The sequence below is a fragment of the Carcharhinus amblyrhynchos genome, chromosome 3 (assembly GCF_965287045.1).
Source record: "Carcharhinus amblyrhynchos chromosome 3, sCarAmb.v2.hapA, whole genome shotgun sequence".
NCBI classification, from domain to species: domain Eukaryota; kingdom Metazoa; phylum Chordata; class Chondrichthyes; order Carcharhiniformes; family Carcharhinidae; genus Carcharhinus; species Carcharhinus amblyrhynchos.
In genome coordinates this window covers 64,181,424-64,205,028 of record NC_137326.1, presented here as the reverse complement: position 1 = coordinate 64,205,028, position 23,605 = coordinate 64,181,424, and the positions used below count along the sequence as shown (strand labels likewise).

The 23,605-nt window shown below is 48.9% G+C and overlaps 1 protein-coding gene across 1 annotated transcript in view; it reads left to right on the top strand.

Moving 5' to 3' along the window:
• Window positions 1-23,605, top strand: part of plxnd1 (plexin D1) — a 176,737-nt gene that overhangs the window by 123,426 nt on the left and 29,706 nt on the right. The window contains exons 20-27 of the mRNA XM_080184802.1: window positions 894-1,008; window positions 1,371-1,478; window positions 4,938-5,050; window positions 7,220-7,342; window positions 11,163-11,293; window positions 16,532-16,730; window positions 17,458-17,604; window positions 19,045-19,201. Of these exons, the coding sequence (XP_080040928.1) occupies window positions 894-1,008; window positions 1,371-1,478; window positions 4,938-5,050; window positions 7,220-7,342; window positions 11,163-11,293; window positions 16,532-16,730; window positions 17,458-17,604; window positions 19,045-19,201 (1,093 nt within the window). The remainder of the gene's footprint in view (window positions 1-893; window positions 1,009-1,370; window positions 1,479-4,937; window positions 5,051-7,219; window positions 7,343-11,162; window positions 11,294-16,531; window positions 16,731-17,457; window positions 17,605-19,044; window positions 19,202-23,605) is intronic.

Sequence of the window (23,605 nt, the reverse complement as noted above, 5' to 3'; positions counted from 1 at the left end):
TCAATCCCGCCCTCCTCCAGATTCAATCCCACTCTCCTCCAGATTCAATCCCGCTCTGCTCCGGGTTCAATCCCGCTCTCCTCCAGATTCAATCCCACTCTCCTCCAGATTCAATCCCACTCTCCTCCAGATTCAATCCCGCTCTCCTCCAGATTCAATCCCGCTTTGCTCCAGGTTCAATCCCGCTCTCCTCCAGATTCAATCCCGCTCTGCTCCGGGTTCAATCCCGCTCTCCTCCAGATTCAATCCCGCTCTCCTCCAGATTCAATCCCACTCTGCTCCAGATTCAATCCCGCTCTACTCCGGGTTCAATCCCGCTCTCCTCCAGATTCAATCCCGCTCTCCTCCAGATTCAATCCCACTCTGCTCCAGATTCAATCCTGCTCTGCTCCGGGTTCAATCCCACTCTCCTCCAGATTCAATCCCGCTCTCCTCCAGATTCAATCCCGCTCTGCTCCGGGTTCAATCCCGCTCTCCTCCAGATTCAATCCCACTCTCCTCCAGATTCAATCCCACTCTGCTCCGGGTTCAATCCCTCTGCCCCACATTCAATCCCGCTTTGCTCCAGGTTCAATCCCACTCTGCTCCGGGTTCAATCCCGCTCTCCTCCAGATTCAATCCCGCTCTCCTCCAGATTCAATCCCACTCTGCTCCGGGTTCAATCCCGCTCTGCTCCGGGTTCAATCCCACTCTCCTCCAGATTCAATCCCGCTCTGCTCCGGGTTCAATCCCACTCTCCTCCAGATTCAATCCCGCTCTGCTCCGCGTTCAATCCCGCCCTCCTCCAGATTCAATCCCGCTATGTACACTGGGCTGGCTCAATCCTGGTATATGCTGGGTTCATGGAATCCTGCTGTGCTTTGTTTCATTGAGCTGTGTGGACTGTCTTTCAGGTACGTGTGGGTAAATACAACGAGACGATAGCGAAGGTACAGTTGGGAGAGAGCGAGATCTTCATTGTGGTGTCGATTGTGGTGTGTGTCGTGTTGCTGCTGGCTTGTGCCATTGGTAAGAAATGCACCTTGCTCTGAATGTGGCCAAGAGCCAGATGTCACAACAGTAAATTGGATCAGGAAGACATTTACTGTAAAACCTACAGAGCTCCAACTGTGCACACCTTTGAGAGAATTCAACAGAAATTGATGGTCATGCAATAAAATCTGATGTAATGAATAGCTGATGCTGTTCTTAGACTGTTTCCCTATACGTATACGGTCCCTTCCCAATGTGACATGGATTGAATGGCTTCCTATCCTGTGTTGCTCCCACTATGACGGATGGACTGTTCAATGTTTTGCTCTGTAATTGGCAGAGCTTTCTTTTTGTGCCGCAGCAGCTTACAACATTTAGTCTTTCTATGTATTTTCCAGCTCTTGTTGTTTTCTGTACAAAAAGTCGGCGAGCAGAACGATATCGGCAGAAGACCCTGCTTCAGATGGAAGAGATGGAGGCTCAGATCCGGGAGGAGATCCGTAAAGGTACAGGAGCAGCAGCTTAACCTTTCCCTTCCCACATGTTCCTGTGCAAAGGGAGGTCCACTTATTCCCAGTGACAAAACGAGACCTGTGTTTTTATCTTTCATTAGATATAAATTGGCACAGTTTCAAGAATAAAACCTCATTGCAATCACAAGTATGTTTTGGAAGGAAGGCTGACCATATTGCACAGGCTAAACTACTGTTTAGATTTATTCATGACCAATCAGCACTCTCCCTTACTGACCAATCAGCACTCTCCCTTACTGACCTATCAGCACTCTCCCCTACTGACCAATCAGCACTCTCCCCTACTGACCAATCAGCACTCTCCCCTACTGACCAATCAGCACTCTCCCCTACTGACCAATCAGCACTCTCCCCTACTGACCTATCAGCACTCTCCCTTAATGACCAATCAGCACTCTCCCCTACTGACCAATCAGCACTCTCCCTTAATGACCAATCAGCACTCTTCCTTGTAGCCTCTGCTGCCTGTTTTACCAAACTCCCTTTTTTCATATAACTCCCAAAGCACTCCTCACAGGCAGCATCCACAGTGCAGTCAGGAATTGTAGTTCACCCATGTGCTCCTGAATATTTGCCATTGTATCCACCATCATCCCTTTAAGTAGCATTTCCCAATTCATCATAACCAACTCACTTCATATCAGAGATAAAATAACCAAGGCATCATCCAGCAAGGCTTTGTAGGTGGAACTAAGAAATAATAAGGGGATGATGACCTTATTGGTGTTGTACTTAAGGCCCACAAATAGTCAATGGGAATTAGAGGAACAAATGTGCAGGGAGACTTGCAGGAATAATAGGGTTGTCATAATAGGGCATTTTAATTTTCCTAACATAGACTGGGACTGCCATAGTGTTAAGGGCTTAGATGGGATTTGTTAAGTATGTTCAGAAAAGTTTCCTCAGGCAAAATGTGGAGGGTTCTATTCAGGAAAGGGCAAAACTTGACTTACCCTTGGGAAATAAGGCAGGACAAGTGACTGAGGTGACAGTGGGGAACCACTTTGGGACCAATGACCATAGTTCTATTAATTTTAAACTAGTTATGGAAAGGGACAAAACTGGTCCACAGGTGCAAGATCGAAATTGGGGCAAGATGAATTTTGATGGAATTAGATAGAAGCTTGCAAGGGTTGTTTGGAGTGCCTTGTGTGAAGGCAAGGGGACTTCCAGCAAGTGGGAGGCCTTTAAAAGTGAAATAGCTAGAGTTCAGGGTCGATGTGTTCCTGTTAGGGTGAAGGGCAGGGCTGGCAGGAGTAGGGAACTCTGGATGACAAAACTATTGAGATTTGTCAGGAAAGAAAAGAGGTGTGACTCAGGCAGCAAGAATCAAGGGAGGTGTACAGAGGGAGGATACCTGAGAAGGAAATTAGGAAGGCAAAATTGGGGCATGAGGTAGCTTTGGCTGAGAGGATTAAGGTGACTCCAAAGGGATTTTTTAAGTATATTAAAGGAAAAGGAATAACTAGTGAGAGAATAGGACCCCTCAAGGACCAAAGTGGATACACATATGGAACTGCAGAAGATGGTCAAAGTTCTTGATGAATATTTCTCCTCTGTGTTTACTGTGGAGAAAGACATGAAGACTTGGGAACCTGGGAAAGTTGGTGGTGATATATTGGGAATAGTTTGCATTATAGTAGAGGAGATGATGGATGTATTAAAATGTATGATGGTGGATAAATCTCGTGGCTCTGACCAGGTATATCCAAGAACACTGCGTGAGGCTAGAGAAGAAATTGCAGGAGCCCTGGCTGAGATATTTACATTATCGTTAGCCAAGAAGGGCTGCAAAGAAAAACCTGGGAATTATAGACCTGTAAGCCTAACATCTGTAGTGGGTAAGTTACTAGAGAGGATTCTAAGGGATAAGATACACATGCATTTAGATAGACAAAATTTGATTAAGAGTGGTAAGAATAGCTTTGTGTGTGGGAGATCATGCCTTATAAATCTGTTAGAGCTCTTTGATGAAGTGACCAGGAAGGTTGATGAGGGCAGGGCAGTAGACGTAGTTTATATGGACTTCAGTAAGGCCTTTGATAAAGTTCCACATGGTAGGGTGCTCTGGAAAGATCACGTGGAATCCAGGGAGAGCTGACAAATTGGATATACAATTGGTTTGATGGTTGGAAGCAGAGAGTAATGGTGGAAGAATGCTTGCCTGACTGGAGGCCTGTGACTAGTAGTGTGCCTCAAGGGTTGGTGCTCGGCCAGGAGATTTATCCACCATCAGACATATATATTTGTTATCTATATTAACGATTTGGATAAGAATTACAAGGCATAATCAGTAAGTTTGTAGGCGACACTAAAATTGGTGGTATTGGAGATAGTGAGGAAGGTTATCAAAAATTGCAGCAGGATCTTGATCAGCTGGATAAGTGGACTAAGAAATGGCAGATAGAGTTCAATACAGATAAGTGTGAGGTGTTGCATTTTGGAAAGTCCAATCAAGGTAGGACTTTCACAGTGAATGATAGGACCTTAGGGAGTATTGTGGAACGGAGAGACCTTGGTGCTCTAAAGGTGAACTTACAGGTAGATATAGCGGTGAAGAAGGCTTTTGGCATGCTGGCCTTCAGTCAGGGCATTGAGGATACAGGTAGGGAAGTTATGTTGCAGTTGTACAGGATGTTGGTGAGGCCACACCTGGAGTATTGTGTTCAGTTTTGGTCACCTTGCTATAGGAAAGAAGTTATTAGACTGGAGAAAGTGCAGAAGAGATTTACAAGGTACTCAAGGGACTCAGTTATAGACAAAGCATCCTGTGCATAGAGAAGGAAAGGGAAGAGTGCAGATGGTATTGTTACAGTCATAGCTAGGAGGCAGAGTAAGATCAATTTAATGTGAGGTAGGTCCATTCAGAAGTCTGATGGTAGCAGGAAAGAAGCTGTTCTTGAGTTGATTGGTGCATGATCTCAGACTTTTGTATCCTCTTCCTGAGAGAAGAAGGTAGAAGAGAGAATGTCTGGGTGCGTGAGGTCTTTGATTAAGCTGGCTGCTTTTCCGAGGAAGTGAGAAGTGTAGACAGTGTCAATGAATGGTTTGTATGATGGACTGGGCTTCATTCACCAACCTTTGTAGTTTCTTGCTGTCTTGGGCAGAGCAGGAGCCATACCAAGCTGTGATACAACCAGAAAGAATGCTTTCTATGGTGCATCTGTAGAAATTGGTGAGACCCCTGACCTCTGCTGAGCAAAGACAAATTTAACTCTGCCTAAGGTACTATTCTGAAGACGAGCAGATGAGTTCTCCCCAGTGTCATGGCCAATATTTGCCCCACTGTCAACAAGCAGATGATCATTCTTGTATTGCAGTGTTGGCTGGAATGCACTTTGGGGATGTGCTGAGTTGTGAAATCTGATCTTTCTCTTTGTGATCATTTGATTAGGATGATTCCTAACCTGTGACTATTCTGTGCTACTGTAGGCTTTGCCGAGTTACAGACAGATATGACCGATCTGACCAAAGAGTTAAACCGCAGCCAGGGAATTCCCTTCCTGGAGTACAAATACTTTGTAATTCGCACTTTCTTCCCAAAGGTGAGTCCATTCCTATTTGCTGACATTCTCATCACTGCTTTCAGGGTGGGCTCCTCTCTCCATCACTCTCTCCTCTTTTTCAACACATTCTCCCATTCACTCCATCTATCTTAGATCACCATCCCAAGTTCTCCCCCTCTCTTATCCTCCTGCTTCCCTTCAAACTCGCCCTCATTTCCTCCTTTGCCCCTCTCCCTCCTCTACAAACTCCTCCCTATTCCTCATTTTCAAAATCCCCCCTTCCTGTCTACCTTTCCTCCTCCCCTTCCCCCCACTCCCTCCACTTATTCTTTGACATTGTATCCTTCCCTATGTCCACATTGCCATCCCCCAGCCCCGCCTCTCCCCCCTCACCCCCGCCTCTCCCCCCCTCACCCCCGCCTCTCCCCCCCTCACCCCCGCCTCTCCCTCCTCTCACCCCCGCCTCTCCCTCCCCTCACCCCCGCATCTCCCCCCCCTCACCCCGCCTCTCCCCCCCTCACCCCCGCCTCTCCCCCCCTCACCCCCCCCTCACCCCCGCCTCTCCCCCCCTCACCCCCTCACCCCCGCATCTCCCCCTTCACCCCCGCCTCTCCCCCCCTCACCCCCGCCTCTCCCCCCCTCACCCCCGCCTCTCCCCCCCTCACCCCCGCCTCTCCCCCCCTCACCCCCGCCTCTCCCCCCCTCACCCCCGCCTCTCCCCCCCTCACCCCCGCCTCTCCCCCCCTCACCCCCGCCTCTCCCCCCTCACCCCCGCCTCTCCCCCCCTCACCCCCGCCTCTCCCTCCCCTCACCCCCGCCTCTCCCCCCCTCACCCCCGCCTCTCCCTCCCCTCACCCCCGCCTCTCCCTCCCCTCACCCCTGCCTCTCCCTCCCCTCACCCCCGCCTCTCCCCCCCTCACCCCCGCCTCTCCCTCCCTCACCCCCGCCTCTCCCCCCCTCACCCCCGCCTCTCACCCCCGCCTCTCCCCCCCTCACCCCCGCCTCTCCCTCCCTCACCCCCGCCTCTCCCTCCCCTCACCCCCGCCTCTCCCTCCCCTCACCCCCGCCTCTCCCTCCCCTCACCCCCGCCTCTCCCTCCCCTCACCCCCGCCTCTCCCTCCCCTCACCCCCGCCTCTCCCTCCCCTCACCCCCGCCTCTCCCTCCCCTCACCCCCGCCTCTCCCTCCCCTCACCCCCGCCTCTCCCTCCCCTCACCCCCGCCTCTCCCTCCCCTCACCCCCGCCTCTCCCTCCCCTCACCCCCGCCTCTCCCCCCCTCGCCCCCGCCTCTCCCCCCCTCACCCCCGCCTCTCCCCCCCTTGCCCCCACCTCTCCCCCCCTCACCCCCGCCTCTCCTCCCCTCACCCCCGCCTCTCCCCCCCTCACCCCCGCCTCTCCCCCCCTCGCCCCCGCCTCTCCCTCCCTCGCCCCTGCCTCTCCCCCCCTCACCCCTGCCTCTCCCCCCCTCACCCCTGCCTCTCAGTGGTGGGGGAGTGAGGCCAGATCATTCTGTGAGGAGGGGAGAGGGAGGCAGGGTAAGATGTATCTCCGGTTGAGGAGGGAGAAGCCTGATTGGTGTCGGGGGAGTGAGGTGGATCTCTGGTAAGGGGGGTGCAGGGGCAGTCGGTACGGGGGGAGGGGGCAGGGGTTGCCATCGCTCTGGGTAGTGGGGGATGATGGGGACAGTGATGTCTGTGAGGGCCACCGCTCCCGCTTTTCACTCCCAGGCCGCTTTCTGTGGCTCAGGACCAATCAGACATGGGCGTGCTTTTTAACATTTTTTTCCAACTGTGCATGTACAGTTCAGAGCTGGATGGTTTCAGGTGTGCTAAACCCCACCCACAGCGCAATTCGGGCTCGCAATTTTTTTTCGGGCAAAGTGAGTATGGGGGCGCCTGGAAACAGATTCCCAAGTCAGGCCTGAATGAAGCCGGATTCAGCCCTTAGAGTGAAAATGGTAACATTGGGCCTTCAATGTCTATGGTGTGATTAGTTTGGGTAACAAGCTGAAAACAACCAGTGAGGAAAGAGGATGAAGAGAGATTTGTTTGAGGGGGAGGAGAAGAAGCTGGTAGTGATTTAACCTTCAAAGTCAGTGAGAGGTCTGTCTGTGCTGAGAGAGGTGATTTATTTGGAAGGTGGGACATTCCAGGGCGGTCCACTTCCAATCCTGGAATTGATAACTTCCCAGTTCAATCCTGTGTTCCAGTGCTCAATGGATTATGAAAGCCAGACCCCTGAACGCTTCCAACAGATGAACTCCCAGTCCAGTGTAGCTGCTGTCTCGAGGAGCCCACCAGAGAGCCATCCACTGCTACAGCCTGACTGGAAGGTGAGACACAACAGCATCAATGTAACACTGAAACCAAGTGACACACACTGATATAACACTGAATCCAGTGACGCAGACTCTGATATAACACTGAATCCAGTGACGCAGACTCTGATATAACACTGAATCCAGTGACGCAGACTCTGATATAACACTGAATCCAGTGACGCAGACTCTGATATAACACTGAATCCAGTAACGCAGACTCTGATATAACACTGAATCCAGTGACGCAGACACTGATATAACACTGAATCCAGTGACACACACTGATATAACACTGAATCCAGTGACACAGACTTTGATGTAAGTCTGAAACCAGTGACGCAGAATCTGATATAACACTGAATGCGGTAACACACACACTGATATAACACTGAATCCAGTGACGCAGACTTTGATGTAAGTCTGAAACCAGTGACGCAGAATCTGATATAACACCTGAACCAAGTGTCACAGAGACTGAAAGAACACTGAACCCCGTGACACAGACAGTGATATAACACAGAAACCTGGTGACCCAGACTCTGATATAACACTGAATCCAGCGACACAGACTCTAATATAAAGCCAAAACCTAGTGACCCAGGCACTGATATAACTCTGAAACCAGTGACGCAGACACTGATATAACACTGAAACCAGTGACGCAGACACTGATATAACACTGAATCCAGTGACATAGGCTCTGATATAACACTTAATTCAGTGACACAGACTCTGATATAACACTGAACCCAGTGAAACAAACACTAATATAAACTGAAACCTGGTGACGCAGGCACTGATGTAACAAGCATCCAGTGAACAGGCTCTGATATAACACTGAATCCAGTGACACAGTCTCTGATATAACACTGAAACCAGTGACACAGACTCTGATAAAACACTGAACCCAGTGACACAGACTCTGATATAACACTGAAACCAGTGACACAGACACTGATATAACACTGAAACCAGTGACACAGGCACTGATGTAACACTGAAACCTGGTGATGCAGACTCTGATATAACACTGAATCCAGTGAGAAAGGCTCTGATATAACAATAAAACCTGGTGACATTGACTGTGATATAACACTGAAACCAATGACAAAGACTCTGATAAAACACTGAATCCAGTGACACAGACATATAACACTGAAATCTGGTGACACGCACTCTGATATAACACTGAATCCAGTGACACAGACTCTGATATAACACTGAATCCAGTGACACAGACTCTGATATAACACTGAATCCAGTGACACAGACTCTGATATAACACTGAATCCAGTGACACAGACTATGATGTAACACTGACACCTGGTGAGCAGAAACTGTTATAACACTGAAACCATGAGACAAGGACACTTATGTAATGCTAAAACCCAATGACGCAAACACTGATATAACACTGAATCCAGTAACACAGACTCTGAAATAACACTGAACCCGGTGACACAGACTCTGATATAACACTGAACCCAGTGACACAGACTCTGATATAACACTGAATCCAGTGACACAGATTCTGATATAACACTGAATCCAGTGACACAGACATATAACACTGAAATCTGGTGACACAGACTCTGATATAACACTGAATCTGGTGACACAGACACTGATATAACACTGAATCCAGTGACACAGACTCTGATATAACACTGAAACTTGGTGATAGAGGGAATTCCAGAAGGTGTTTGATAAGGTGCCTCACAAAAGGTTGCTGCAGGAGGTTAGGGTACATGGAGTTGAGGGTAAGGTGTTAAGATGAGTGGAAAAGCAAATTGCGTGGAAGGAGCGGAAAGTCTGCAGAGAGACCTGGATAGGCTGAGTGAGTGGGCGAGGACCTGGCAGATGGAGTACAATGTTAGCAAATGTGAGGTTATCCACTTTGGTAGAAATAATAGTAGGAGTGATTACTATTTAAAGGGTGAAAAGCTGCCGCATGCTACGGTGCAGAGGGACCTGGGGGTCCTTGTGCACGAATTGCAAAAACCCAGTCTGCAGGTGCAGCAGGTGGTCAGGAAGGCGAATGGGATGCTGGCCTTTATAGCGAGGGGGATTGAATATAAAAGCAGGGAGGTCTTGCTGCAACTGTACAGGGCACTGGTGAGGCTGCAGCTGAAGTACTGTGTGCAGTTTTGGTTGCCGCATTTGCGGAAGGATATACTGGCCTTGGAGGGAGTGCAGAGAAGGTTCACTAGGCTGATACCGGAGATGAGGGGGTTAGCTTATGAAGAGAGACTGAATAGACTGGGCCTGTACTTGTTGGAGTTTAGAAGGCTGAGGGGGGATCTTATAGAGACATATAAGATAATGAAGGGGCTAGATAGGGTAGAGGTAGAGAGATTCTTCCCGCTTAGAAAGGATAGCAGGACTAGAGGGCACAGCCTCAAGATAAGGGGGGTGCAGTTTAGATCGGAGTTGAGGAGGAACTTCTTCACTCAAAGGGTGGTGAATCTCTGGAATTCTCTGCCTGTTGAAGTGTTGGAGGCTACCTCGCTAAATATATTTAAGTCACAGGTAGATAGGTTTTTGACAGACAAGGGAATTAAGGGTTATGGGGAGAGGGCGGGAAAGTGGAACTGATCCACTTCAGATCAGCCATGATCTTATTGAATGGCGGGGCAGGCTCGAAGGGCTAGATGGCCTACTCCTGCTCCTATTTCTTATGTTCTTATGAGGGATTGAAAGAACACTGAATCGAGTGACACAGACTCTGAAATAACACGGACCCCGTGATACAGACAGTGATATAACACTGAAACCTGGTGACACAGTCAGTGACTTAACACTAACGTATTGACACTTAACACTAACGTATTGACACAGATTCTGATACAACACTGAAACCAGTGACACAAACTCTGATTTAACACTAACCCATTGACACAGATTCTGAATCCAGTCCCACAGGCTCTGATATACCAGTGACCCCAGTGACACAGGCTCTGATATAACACTGAAAGCTAGTGACCCAGACACTGATATAACACTGAATCCAGTGTCACAGACTCTGAATCCAGTGTCACAGACATAAACACTGAAACCTGGTGACGCAGAAACTATTATAACGGTGAACCCAGTGACACAGACTCTGATATAACACTAAAACCTGGTGACACAGACTCTGAATTAACACTGAATCCAGTGACACAGACTCTGATATAACACTGAACCCAGTGAAGCAGACTCTGATATAACACTGAATGCAGTGTTACAGATTCTGACATATTACTGAATCCAGTGGCATAGACTTTGATATAACACTGAATCCAGTGACACAGACATGACACTGACGCCAGTGACATAAACACTGATATAACACAGAACCCAGTGACATGCACTCTGATATGTCACTGAACCCAGTGACACATTGACATAACACAGGACCCGGTGACACTCACACTGATATAACATCGAATCCAGTGACACAGACACTGATATGACAGTGAGCCTAGTGACACAGACTCTGATATGACACTGAATCCAGTGACACAGACACTGATATGACAGTGAGCCTAGTGACACAGACTCTGATATGACACTGAATCCAGTGACACAGACACTGATATAACAGTATACCTATTAACACACTCTGATGTAACACTGAACCCAGTGACACACACACACACACACAGATATAACACCGAGCCGAGTGCCACAGACTCTGATGTAACTCTGCACCCAGTATTACAGACACAAACACGTTGAATCTGGAAGAGGAGGAAATTGATTGTTGGTGTGACTCTGCCCTCTGCATCTCCTCCCTTTCTCTAGTTTGCTTCATGTGTTTCGCACTGAATCTCATTTCTCTCTGATTTAGGTTCCTGAAAACTGTCGGCACAACATGGAGGAGGGAATCAGTTTATTCTCACAGTTACTGAACAATAAACACTTTCTTGTTACCTTTGTTCATGCATTAGAACAGCAGAAAGATTTCGCAGTGAGGGACAGGTAACTATCTGTTGCTGACACGCGCATCATGTTTACTCAGCACCTTGCTCTCTCATTTCACAGAGAGATTGTGGTCAGGTATTGGCCAGGGCAGGTCAAGGCGATGGGTTCTCCTCTACTCTCTGTTGTCCATATTCACTGTTTCTGTGTTACCAAATCTGCACTAATGCTCTGGAGAAGCTCCTAGACTGTGTACAAGATGGGTTTCTGGAGGAGTACTTTGAGGAACAAGCTAGAGATTGAATTATTTTGGATTTAGTATTATAAAATGAGAAAGGGCTAATTAGCTGTAAAGGAGCTTCTGGAAATAGTGACCATAACATAGAGTTTTGCATTAAGCTTGAATGTGACACAGTTAATTCTGAAACTAGGGTCTTCAGTCTGAAGAAAGGAAATTATGAAGGTTTGTGAGGCAAGTTGGCTGTGGTGGATTGAGAAACTACATTAAAAGATTTGATGGTAAAAAGACATTGGTTAGTACTTAAACAATTACAACACATATTTAAGGTACAAACGCCCAACAGCAAAGATGAATCAACCATGGCTAACAAAGGAAGTTAAAGATTGCAGTAGATCAAAGGAAGGGACTTATGAGGTTGCTGAGAAAGTGCTAAACCTGAGGATTGAGAGGAATTTAGAATGAGCAAAGGAGGATCAAGAAACTGATAAAGAAAGAGGCTATGAATGCAAACTAGGAAGGGACATAAAGGTGGATTTTAAAAGCATTTTCAGGTATGTGAAAAGGAAAAGATTAACGAGGACAATTGTAGGTCCATTACAGGTCCAGGAGAATAAGGAATTTCAGGAGAAATTAAACAATTACTCTGTATTTGTCTTCACTGAGGAACATACAGAAAATCTTCCAGATTTACTGGGGAACCAAGGGGACTTGTGAAAAGAAATTAATATTGATAAAGAGATAATATTTGCAAAGTTAACTGGATTAAAGGTTGATAAATCCCTTGGACCAGATGAGCTTCATCCTTGAAGGAGTTGCCTGTAGAGGTAGTAGATGTATTGGTGGGTCCTTTTCAAAATTCTCTAAATCTGGAAAGGTTTCCACAGACTGGAATGTAGTAAGTGTGATCCCACTATTGAACAAGAGAGAAAATGGAGAGCTACAAACCTGATAGTTTGATGTCAGTAGTAGGAAAAATGTTAGAATCTATTAGGGACACAATCCCAGGTGATGTAACTACTGGACAGGAAGAGTGAGTGTTTACAAACTCTACTCGCAAAAAGACACGCTTTAAAATCTTCAAACAATACTTTCTATCAGCTGTTTGCCTGAAGAATCTACTCCAGGTTTTTCAACTATCCTGTTGAACAAAGCTTCCACTCCATTTTAACAAAGAATGCAGCACCATGTTTTCCATCTCTCTTTTCAGGTTTCCTTAAATGCTTTTACACAAATTCTGAAATCCAGCCACTAATTTTCATAATTATTTCAAAAAATGCCTCATAAGTTGTCATAAAATCTCACAAACCTTGGAACTACTTCTGATATCTTTCTGGTATCTCACAAACTAACTTCTTTTTGACTTTAGTCGTCAAGTAGGAGTATGCCATTCAGCCCTCCGAGCCTGCTCTGCCATTCATTTTGATCATGGCTGATCATCAAATTCAATATCCTTATTCTGCCTCCCCCCCCATACCCCTTGATCCCTTTAGCCTCACAAGATATATCTAATTTCTTCTTGAAATTGCACAATGTTATGGCCTCAACTACTTTTGGTATACTATACTCTGTTCTGGTTCCAGTTTCCCCTGATCCTTTAACTTCAGACTTCTTGGAAACTTTCTTCATTTTTCATTTAACTAGCCATCCTTAAGTCTCCCGAACTTTTAACCGTTACTCCATGGTATGTCTTTTCTCCTAGCAAAGTTGAGAGAGATGTTCCCTCTCTGTTCTGCAACCAACTGCTAATTTCAGCTAACACTACACTCAAAAGCTTCCCTACCCTAATTACTAAGTAATGACTTTTATTTTCCTAGTTTGTTTCCTTTTCATGCCATTACCCTCTCTAAGCACAATACAAGCACAGTTTAAGCTGACCAAACCCCTACATCTTTATCCAGCATGAATCTAACAGAAGGTATACCTGTCCTTACACTAAGCAATGCTAAATTAAACCCACCGCATTTCTTATATTTACTTCTTATATTATACCTTATTTTTAATACTTGACAATATAAATATAGCTCTTCTGAAATTACCTCTGTCTTTGTGACAATTAGAGACCGTGTGATAACTAGACAGAATGGTAAAACTGGGCAGAGCCAACGTGGGTTCATGAATGGGCAGTTACGTTTGACAAACTTGTTGGAGTTTTTTCAGAATATCATTTGAGGCATAGATAAAGGAGAGTCTGTGAATGTGGTATATTTGAATTTTCAGAGGCTTTCGATAAGGTCCCACACAAGATATTATTCACAAAGTTAGAGCACATGAGATAGTGGATAATATAATGCTTTTGACTGAGAATTGGTGAACAGACAGAAAACAGAAAGTAGGAATGAATGGGTCGTTCTCAGGATGACAGGCTGTTACTAGTGGGATGCCTCAAGGATCAGTGCTGGATTCACAGCTGCTCACCATCTATATCAATGATCTGGATTTGGAGAACAAATGTAATATTTCCAAATTTGCTGATGCTACTAAACTGGGAGGAAATACAAGTTGTGAGGAGGATGCAAGGAGGCTTCAAGAGGACTTAGACAGGCTAAATGAATAGGATCAAACAAGGCAGATGGAATATAAGATGAATAGCTGTGAAGTTATTCACTTAGGAAAAAACAGAAAGGTAGAATATTTTAAAAATGGTAATAGATTGGGAAGTGTTGGTGACGGAAGGGAACTGGGTGTCATTGTTCATGAATCATGGAAAGCTAGCAGGTAGGTGCAGCAAATGAGATGTTAGCCCTCAACACAAGGGGAGTTGAGTACAGGAGAAAAGATATCCTGCTGCAGTTGAATAAAGCCTTGGTGAGAGCACTGTGTACGGTTTTGATCCCCTTATCAAAGGAGGGATACACTTGTCACAGAGGGAGTGCAATGGAGGTTCAGATGTTTCATCCTTGGGATGACAGGGTTGTCCAATGAGGAGAGATTGGGAGACTGGATCTGTACATGCGTTTCGAAGAATGAGGGGGTGAACTGATTGAAACTTATAAAATCCTTACAGGTTGTGAAATGGTAACTGTAGCTGTTCCCCCTTGGCTGCTGAATCCAACATTAGGGGGCACAATCCCAAATAAGGGATAGGCCATCTAGGGCTGAGATGAGGAGGAATCTCTTTGCCCCAGAGGGTTGTGGGAGTTCAATCACTGAGACTGTTCAAGACAAAGATTGATAGGTTTCTGGAGCCTAATGACATCAAGGGGTATGGAGTTAGCATCAAAGAGTGGTAATGAGGTAGATAATCAGCCATGAGGTAATTAGATGGCAGAGTAGGCTCAATGGGCTGAACAGCACACTCCTGCCCCTATGTTATTATGTTCCTATGCTCTGTAATTGGGGCTTTTGGATTGCTATTACAAAACAGAAAGTATCACAAGCAAATAATCATGAGGCAATCAAGAAAAAAGATGTCCAATTGTTGGGGCATTGAGTGTAAAAATTGGCAGGCCATGCTGCAGCTATACAGAACCTTAGTCAGGTCTCATTTAGAATATTGTCTACAATTCGGGTCGCCACACTACCAGGAAGATGTGGAGGCTTTGGAGAGGGTACAGAAGAGGTTTACCAGGATGTTGCCGGGTCTGGAGGGTATTAGCTATGAGGAGAGGTTGGAGAAACTCAGTTTGTTCTCACTGGAATGACGGAGGTTGATGGGTGACCTGATAGAAGTTGACAAGATTATGAGTGGCATGGACAGAGTGGATAGTCAGATGCTCTTTCCTAGGGTAGAAAAGTCAAGTACTAGGGGACATAGGTTTAAGATGCCTGGGGAAAAGTTTAGAGGAGATGTACAAGGCAAGTTTTTCATATCAAGGGTGGTGAATGTCTAGAAAGCGCTGCCTGGGGAGGTGGTGGGAGCAGGTACGATAGGGGCATCTAGACAAATACATGAATAGGACAGGAATGGAAGGATATGGACTCTGTAAATGTATCCGGTTTTAGTTTATCTGGGCATCATAATTGGGGCAGGCTTGGAGGGCCAAAGGGTCTGTTCCAGTGCTGTGCTTTTCTTTGTTCTTTCTTTGTTTTCACCACACTGCCTATCCTCCTCCTCTGGTACAGTCTGAAGGAGGTCCGCTGCTAGCTCTGTTTCCCTGGGATACAAGGATTATATTGTGATAGAGGAGGAGCTGAAAATACACTCCCACCTCATCTATCCATCATGTGAGAAATAAACATTTGACAGGCTAACAATGGACTCATAGCCGAGAAGCTACCCCCTCAGACCATCCCTACGGGCACTTGTCCCATATCGTTGCTGCTTCTATAAAGCCACGACCTCTGGCTCCTCTCCCTCACTCTCTTCCTCTTCACCCTCAACCTGGCATCATCAGAGGTCATGTATCCCACTGTTAATGGAAACCACTGACTTTTTAACCCTTCTGCCTCTTGTCCACCAAGCCTGCCTCCTCTATGCAGCTGCCTTAGCCCCCAGAACAGGATGACAGGAGTCTCAGAGCCTCCCTTTCTCTGATTCTGTGTCCCTTTTGTGGGTGCTCACACATTTGGCTGTTTCCATTCCTGTTCTTGTATTGGCTCTGGTCCAGCGGTGTTATATACCAGCCTTCCTGAATGCACTTGCTGAGCTCTCTCTGAGAGTTCTCTTCCAGCTCACTTGGTATCTGATTGTGTGGGTGTGTAAAAGCAATGGAAATGAGAATTTGGAGAAATGACACACAGAAACATAAGAATATCCAAAATAGGAGCAGGAGTAGGCCATTCAGCCCCTCGAGCCTGCTCCACCATTCATTGTGATCAAGACTCTCCTTCTGTGCTGCTCTGTATCTAATAAGTGGCTAAACCCATATCACTAATATTACAACTACCCCTGCCAATTGTCAGTAAGGTGCAAGAACCCAAGCTGAATTCTCCCTCGAACTGACTCATTGCATTCTCCTGCTAGCCCCAGCCAAGCAGCTAACTGGGCTGAGATCCAGTGACTTTGTCTAGAGCAGAGATGATCAGTCAATAGCACTTTGATAAGGGAGGGAGTGGGTCAGTCAGTTTCTGGGATTAATGTTTGAATATAAATGGTGCTGTTTACCCCTCTTCCCCAGGTGTAACCTGGCCTCTTTACTGACCATTGCACTGCACAGCAAGTTGGAGTACTACACCAGTATCATGAAGGATCTGCTGGTGGATCTCATTGATGCTTCTGCTTCTAAAAACCCCAAGTTGATGCTACGAAGGACAGAGTCCGTGGTGGAGAAGATGCTGACTAACTGGATGTCCATCTGCATGTACAGCTTCCTCAAGGTACTGACTGCAGCATGTCCTATCGCTGTGTGTGCTTTCATTATCATGCCTCAATCCGCTTGGAAACATCCAATTCCCCAGTCACACAGCAGGCTGGGAATGCATCGGAAAATGGGAATCACTCAAGGGATTCAAGGGGCTGGCATGGTGGCACATTGATTAGCACTGTTGCCTTGCAGCGCCAGGGACCTGAGTTCGATTTCCAGCCTGGGCCATTGTCTGTGTGGAGTTTGCAGGTTCTCCCCGTGTCTGCGTGGGTTTTCTCCGGGTGCTCTGGTTTCTTCCCACACTCCAAAGATGTGCAAGTTAGGTGGACTGACCATGATAAATCATCCATTAGTGTCACGGGGATTAGCAGGGTAAATATATGGGGTTACAGGGATAGGGTCTGGATGGGATTGGTGTCAGTGCAGCAGGGGTTCTATGGAAAACAATTGTCTAGACTAATTGCAATCAATTACTCTGAATGTTGATTACTGCACAATGAATGCACAATATTGCAACTGAGCAGATGAGGAAAATCCCAATGGGAATCATAGGCCTCAGAGTATCGACACTTCCCACCTGGATTGTGACTGCCCCTGTTGGCTGCATCAAGGCCCACGTGGGAGTCCCCAGTGTGGCGTTGGTACCCCCAGTGTCACCGATGTTGCTGTCACCAATGATGTTGTACTCTGACGTGGATGTAACCTTCTAACTCTGAACTCTATGCATTGCTGTGTTACAGGAAACAGTGGGGGAACCTTTTTTCTTGTTACTCTGTGCCATGAAGCAACAGATTAACAAAGGGTCTGTGGATGCCATTACAGGAAAAGCTCGATACACGCTGAATGAAGAATGGTTGCTACGGGAAAATATTGAGGCAAGGCCAATGGTAAGAAAAACGGGAGCAAGTGGAGTGAAATAGAATCACTCATAGTAATGTATTCCTGAGGGACAATCACTCGCAGTAGACTCATAGAGATTTAAAACCATGGAACCAGGCCCTTTGGCCCAACTTGTTCATGCCGCCCAGTTTTTACCACTAAGCTCGTCCAACTGGCCTGCATTTGGCCCATATCGCTCTATAGTCATCTTACCCATGTAACTGTCTAAATGATTTTCAAAAGAGAAAATTGTACCTGCCTTTACTATTCCCCTCTGATAGCTCGTTCCAGGCACTCACTACCATCTGAGTAGTATCTTTCCCCTCTCACCTTAAACCTATGCCCTCTAGTTTCAGACTCCCCTATTGTTGGGGAAGGATATTGACTGTCTAGCTGATCTATGGCCCTCATTATTTTATAGACCTCTATAAGATTACCCCTAAGCCCCCTACGCTCCAAAGGAAAAAAGTCCCTGTCTATCCAGCCTCCCCTTAGAACTCAAATCTCCAACCATCAAGTCCTGATAGCATCCTAGTAAATCTCTAAAAGTGTCATTACTTCAAACCTCTGGGCAGAACACACATACGATATCATCTTCAAAATCAGGGCCAAATCTTATAGAATGAAATTAAGAAAGAATTCCACACACAAAGTAGAAGTTTGGATTTCTTTTCTGCAAATGACAGCTGATACTAGATCAGATTTTAGAACATAGAACACTACAGCACAAACAGGCCCTTCGGCCCACAAGTTGCGCCGATCACATCATCACCTACCAGGCCTATCTATAACCCTCAATCCCATTAAATCCCATGTACTCATCCAGAAGTCTCTTAAAAGACCCCAGCGAGTTCGCCTCCACCACCACTGACGGCAGCCGATTCCACTCACTCACCACCCTCTGAGTGAAAAACTTACCCCTAACATCCCCTCTGTACCTACTCCCCAGCACCTTAAACCTGTGTCCTCTCGTAGCGACCATTTCAGCCCTGGGAAATAGACTCTGAGAATCCACCCGATCAGTACCTCTCAACATTTTATAAACCTCTATCAGGACACCTCTCAACCTTCGTCTCTCCAGGGAGAAAAGACCTATTTAATTTGAAATCTGAGATAGATGTTTATCTATCCCAAAGGTATGAGGACTATAGGTAAACCTAGTAGGTAGGGACATGTTCGGCGCAACTTGTGGGCCGAAGGGCCTGTTTGTGCTGTAGTTTTCCTGTGTTTCTATATATGAATGGATATGGGTCAAAGGTGGAGTGAGGTCACAGGTCAGCCATGATTTAGTTGAATGACTCTCATGGGGCTGAAGTGGCCTTCTCCCATTCTCATGTTCAGCAGCGACAGGCCCAATGCCTCCACCCATAAGAATTGGAGTTTCTTCAACATCTGAAAGTTTGCGAATACAAACTGTCTGATATCTCTCTGCTCCTCCACTCAAATAGAACCTGAATGTGTCATTCCAAGGCTGTGGAATGGACTCCATTACAGTCCGTGTCATGGACAGTGACTCCATTAGCCAAGTCAAGGAGAAGATTCTGGAAGGATTTTACAAAAACGTGCCTTTCTCCCAGTGGCCAAGGGTGGAGGATGTGGATCTGGGTAAGTGATGCCATGTTTCTAATTTGGTCCAACAAATTGAAAGAGAAAAATAGTAAAAATGTCCGTAACTCGCTCTCATGTGAAAAGATCATTTCTGCTTGCTGACATTGCAGAGGCCATTCAATCCTGATAGACTATACATGAATCCCAGAGACTGACCCCAGCGCACTGTGTGAATCCCAGAGACTGACCCCAGCGCACTGCGTGAATCCCAGAGACTGGCCCCAGCGCACTGTGTAAATCCCAGAGACTGGCCCCAGCGCACTGTGTAAATCCCAGAGACTGGCCCCAGCGCACTGTGTAAATCCCAGAGACTGGCCCCAGCGCACTGCGTGAATCCCAGAGACTGACCCCAGCGCACTGTGTGAATCCCAGAGACTGACCCCAGCGCACTGCGTGAATCCCAGAGACTGGCCCCAGCGCACTGTGTAAATCCCAGAGACTGGCCCCAGCGCACTGTGTAAATCCCAGAGACTGGCCCCAGCGCACTGTGTAAATCCCAGAGACTGGCCCCAGCGCACTGTGTAAATCCCAGAGACTGGCCCCAGCGCACTGTGTAAATCCCAGAGACTGGCCCCAGCGCACTGTGTAAATCCCAGAGACTGGCCCCAGCGCACTGCGTGAATCCCAGATACTAAGCGCAGTGCATTGCGTTAATGCCAGAGACTGGGCCAGCCACTGTGTCAGTGCCAGAGACTGGGCCCATAGCACATGTGAATACCAGAGACTGGATCAAGGCCTTTGCGTGAATCCCAGTGATAAGGCCCAGCACATTACGTGAATGCCAGAGACTGGGCACAGCGCAGTTTCTGAATCCCAGACACTGGGCCAAATGCACTGTGTAATGCCAGAGACCTAGGCCCAGCACATTGCATAAATCCTAGACACTGAGCCCAGTGCACTATGTGAATCCCAGATACTCAGCCCAGCATACTGCGTTAATGCCAGAGACTGGCCCAACGCACTGTATCAATGCCAGCAACTGGACCCAGCACACTGTACGAATCCCAGAGACTAGGCCGTGCGCATTGTGTAAATCCCAGAGACTGGGCCCAACGCACTTGATGAATGCCAGAGACTGGGCCGGTAACAATGATGAATGCCAGAGACTGGGCCCAGCGCATTGTGTGAAAGCCAGTGACTGGGCCCAATGCACTGTGTCAATGCCAGAGAACTGGGCCCCAGTGCACTGTGTCAATGCCAGAGATTGGTCCCAGTGTGCTGTGAATGCCAAAGACCTGGGCCCAGCGCACTGTTTCAATGTGAGAAACTGGGCCCAGTGCACTGCATGAATCATTGACACTGAGTGCATCGCACTGTATCAATACCAGAGGCCTGGGTCCAGCACACTGTGTCAATGCCAGAGACTGAGCTGAGCACACTGCGTCAATCCCAGATACTGAGCCCAGTGCACTGCATCAATGCCAGAGACTGCACGCAGTGCACTGCATCAATGGCAGAGACTGGGCCCAACCCACTGTCTGAATCCCAGAGAATGGGCCCAGGACGCTGTGTGAATCCCGGAGACCGGGCCCAGTGCGCTGTGTGAATCCCGGAGACTGGGCCCAGCGCGCTGTGTGAATCCCGGAGACTGGGCCCAGTGCGCTGTGTGAATCCCGGAGACTGGGCCCAGCGCGCTGTGTGAATCCCGGAGACTGGGCCCAGTGCGCTGTGTGAATGCCGGAGACTGGGCCCAGTGCGCTGTGTGAATCCCGGAGACTGGGCCCAGTGCGCTGTGTGAATGCCGGAGACCGGGCCCAGTGCGCTGTGTGAATCCCGGAGACTGGGCCCAGTGCGCTGTGTGAATCCCGGAGACCGGGCCCAGTGCGCTGTGTGAATCCCGGAGACTGGGCCCAGTGCGCTGTGTGAATCCCGGAGACTGGGCCCAGTGCGCTGTGTGAATCCCGGAGACTGGGCCCAGTGCGCTGTGTGAATCCCGGAGACTGGGCCCAGTGCGCTGTGTGAATCCCGGAGACTGGGCCCAGCGCGCTGTGTGAATCCCGGAGACTGGGCCCAGCGCGCTGTGTGAATCCCGGAGACTGGGCCCAGCGCGCTGTGTGAATCCCGGAGACTGGGCCCAGCGCGCTGTGTGAATCCCGGAGACTGGGCCCAGCGCGCTGTGTGAATCCCGGAGACTGGGCCCAGCGCGCTGTGTGAATCCCGGAGACTGGGCCCAGCGCGCTGTGTGAATCCCGGAGACTGGGCCCAGCGCGCTGTGTGAATCCCGGAGACTGGGCCCAGCGCGCTGTGTGAATCCCGGAGACTGGGCCCAGCGCGCTGTGTGAATCCCGGAGACTGGGCCCAGCGCGCTGTGTGAATCCCGGAGACTGGGCCCAGCGCGCTGTGTGAATCCCGGAGACTGGGCCCAGCGCGCTGTGTGAATCCCGGAGACTGGGCCCAGCGCGCTGTGTGAATCCCGGAGACTGACCCCAGCGCACTGTGTAAATCCCAGAGACTGACCCCAGCGCACTGTGTAAATCCCAGAGACTGGCCCCAGCGCACTGCGTAAATCCCAGAGACTGACCCCAGCGCACTGCGTGAATCCCAGAGACTGACCCCAGCGCACTGCGTGAATCCCAGAGACTGGCCCCAGCGCACTGCGTGAATCCCAGAGACTGGCCCCAGCGCACTGTGTGAATCCCAGAGACTGGCCCCAGCGCACTGCGTGAATCCCAGAGACTGGCCCCAGCGCACTGCGTGAATCCCAGAGACTGGCCCCAGCGCACTGTGTAAATCCCAGAGACTGGCCCCAGCGCACTGTGTAAATCCCAGAGACTGGCCCCAGCGCACTGTGTAAATCCCAGAGACTGGCCCCAGCGCACTGCGTGAATCCCAGAGACTGACCCCAGCGCACTGTGTGAATCCCAGAGACTGACCCCAGCGCACTGCGTGAATCCCAGAGACTGGCCCCAGCGCACTGCGTAAATCCCAGAGACTGGCCCCAGCGCACTGTGTAAATCCCAGAGACTGGCCCCAGCGCACTGTGTAAATCCCAGAGACTGGCCCCAGCGCACTGTGTAAATCCCAGAGACTGGCCCCAGCGCACTGTGTAAATCCCAGAGACTGGCCCCAGCGCACTGTGTAAATCCCAGAGACTGGCCCCAGCGCACTGTGTAAATCCCAGAGACTGGCCCCAGCGCACTGCGTGAATCCCAGATACTAAGCGCAGTGCATTGCGTTAATGCCAGAGACTGGGCCAGCCACTGTGTCAGTGCCAGAGACTGGGCCCGTAGCACATGTGAATACCAGAGACTGGATCAAGGCCTTTGCGTGAATCCCAGTGATAAGGCCCAGCACATTACGTGAATGCCAGAGACTGGGCACAGCGCAGTTTCTGAATCCCAGACACTGGGCCAAATGCACTGTGTAATGCCAGAGACCTAGGCCCAGCACATTGCATAAATCCTAGACACTGAGCCCAGTGCACTATGTGAATCCCAGATACTCAGCCCAGCATACTGCGTTAATGCCAGAGACTGGCCCAACGCACTGTATCAATGCCAGCAACTGGACCCAGCACACTGTACGAATCCCAGAGACTAGGCCGTGCGCATTGTGTAAATCCCAGAGACTGGGCCCAACGCACTTGATGAATGCCAGAGACTGGGCCGGTAACAATGATGAATGCCAGAGACTGGGCCCAGCGCATTGTGTGAAAGCCAGTGACTGGGCCCAATGCACTGTGTCAATGCCAGAGAACTGGGCCCCAGTGCACTGTGTCAATGCCAGAGATTGGTCCCAGTGTGCTGTGAATGCCAAAGACCTGGGCCCAGCGCACTGTTTCAATGTGAGAAACTGGGCCCAGTGCACTGCATGAATCATTGACACTGAGTGCATCGCACTGTATCAATACCAGAGGCCTGGGTCCAGCACACTGTGTCAATGCCAGAGACTGAGCTGAGCACACTGCGTCAATCCCAGATACTGAGCCCAGTGCACTGCATCAATGCCAGAGACTGCACGCAGTGCACTGCATCAATGGCAGAGACTGGGCCCAACCCACTGTCTGAATCCCAGAGAATGGGCCCAGGACGCTGTGTGAATCCCGGAGACTGGGCCCAGTGCGCTGTGTGAATCCCGGAGACTGGGCCCAGCGCGCTGTGTGAATCCCGGAGACTGGGCCCAGTGCGCTGTGTGAATCCCGGAGACTGGGCCCAGCGCGCTGTGTGAATCCCGGAGACTGGGCCCAGTGCGCTGTGTGAATCCCGGAGACCGGGCCCAGTGCGCTGTGTGAATCCCGGAGACCGGGCCCAGTGCGCTGTGTGAATCCCGGAGACCGGGCCCAGTGCGCTGTGTGAATCCCGGAGACTGGGCCCAGTGCGCTGTGTGAATCCCGGAGACTGGGCCCAGTGCGCTGTGTGAATCCCGGAGACTGGGCCCAGCGCGCTGTGTGAATCCCGGAGA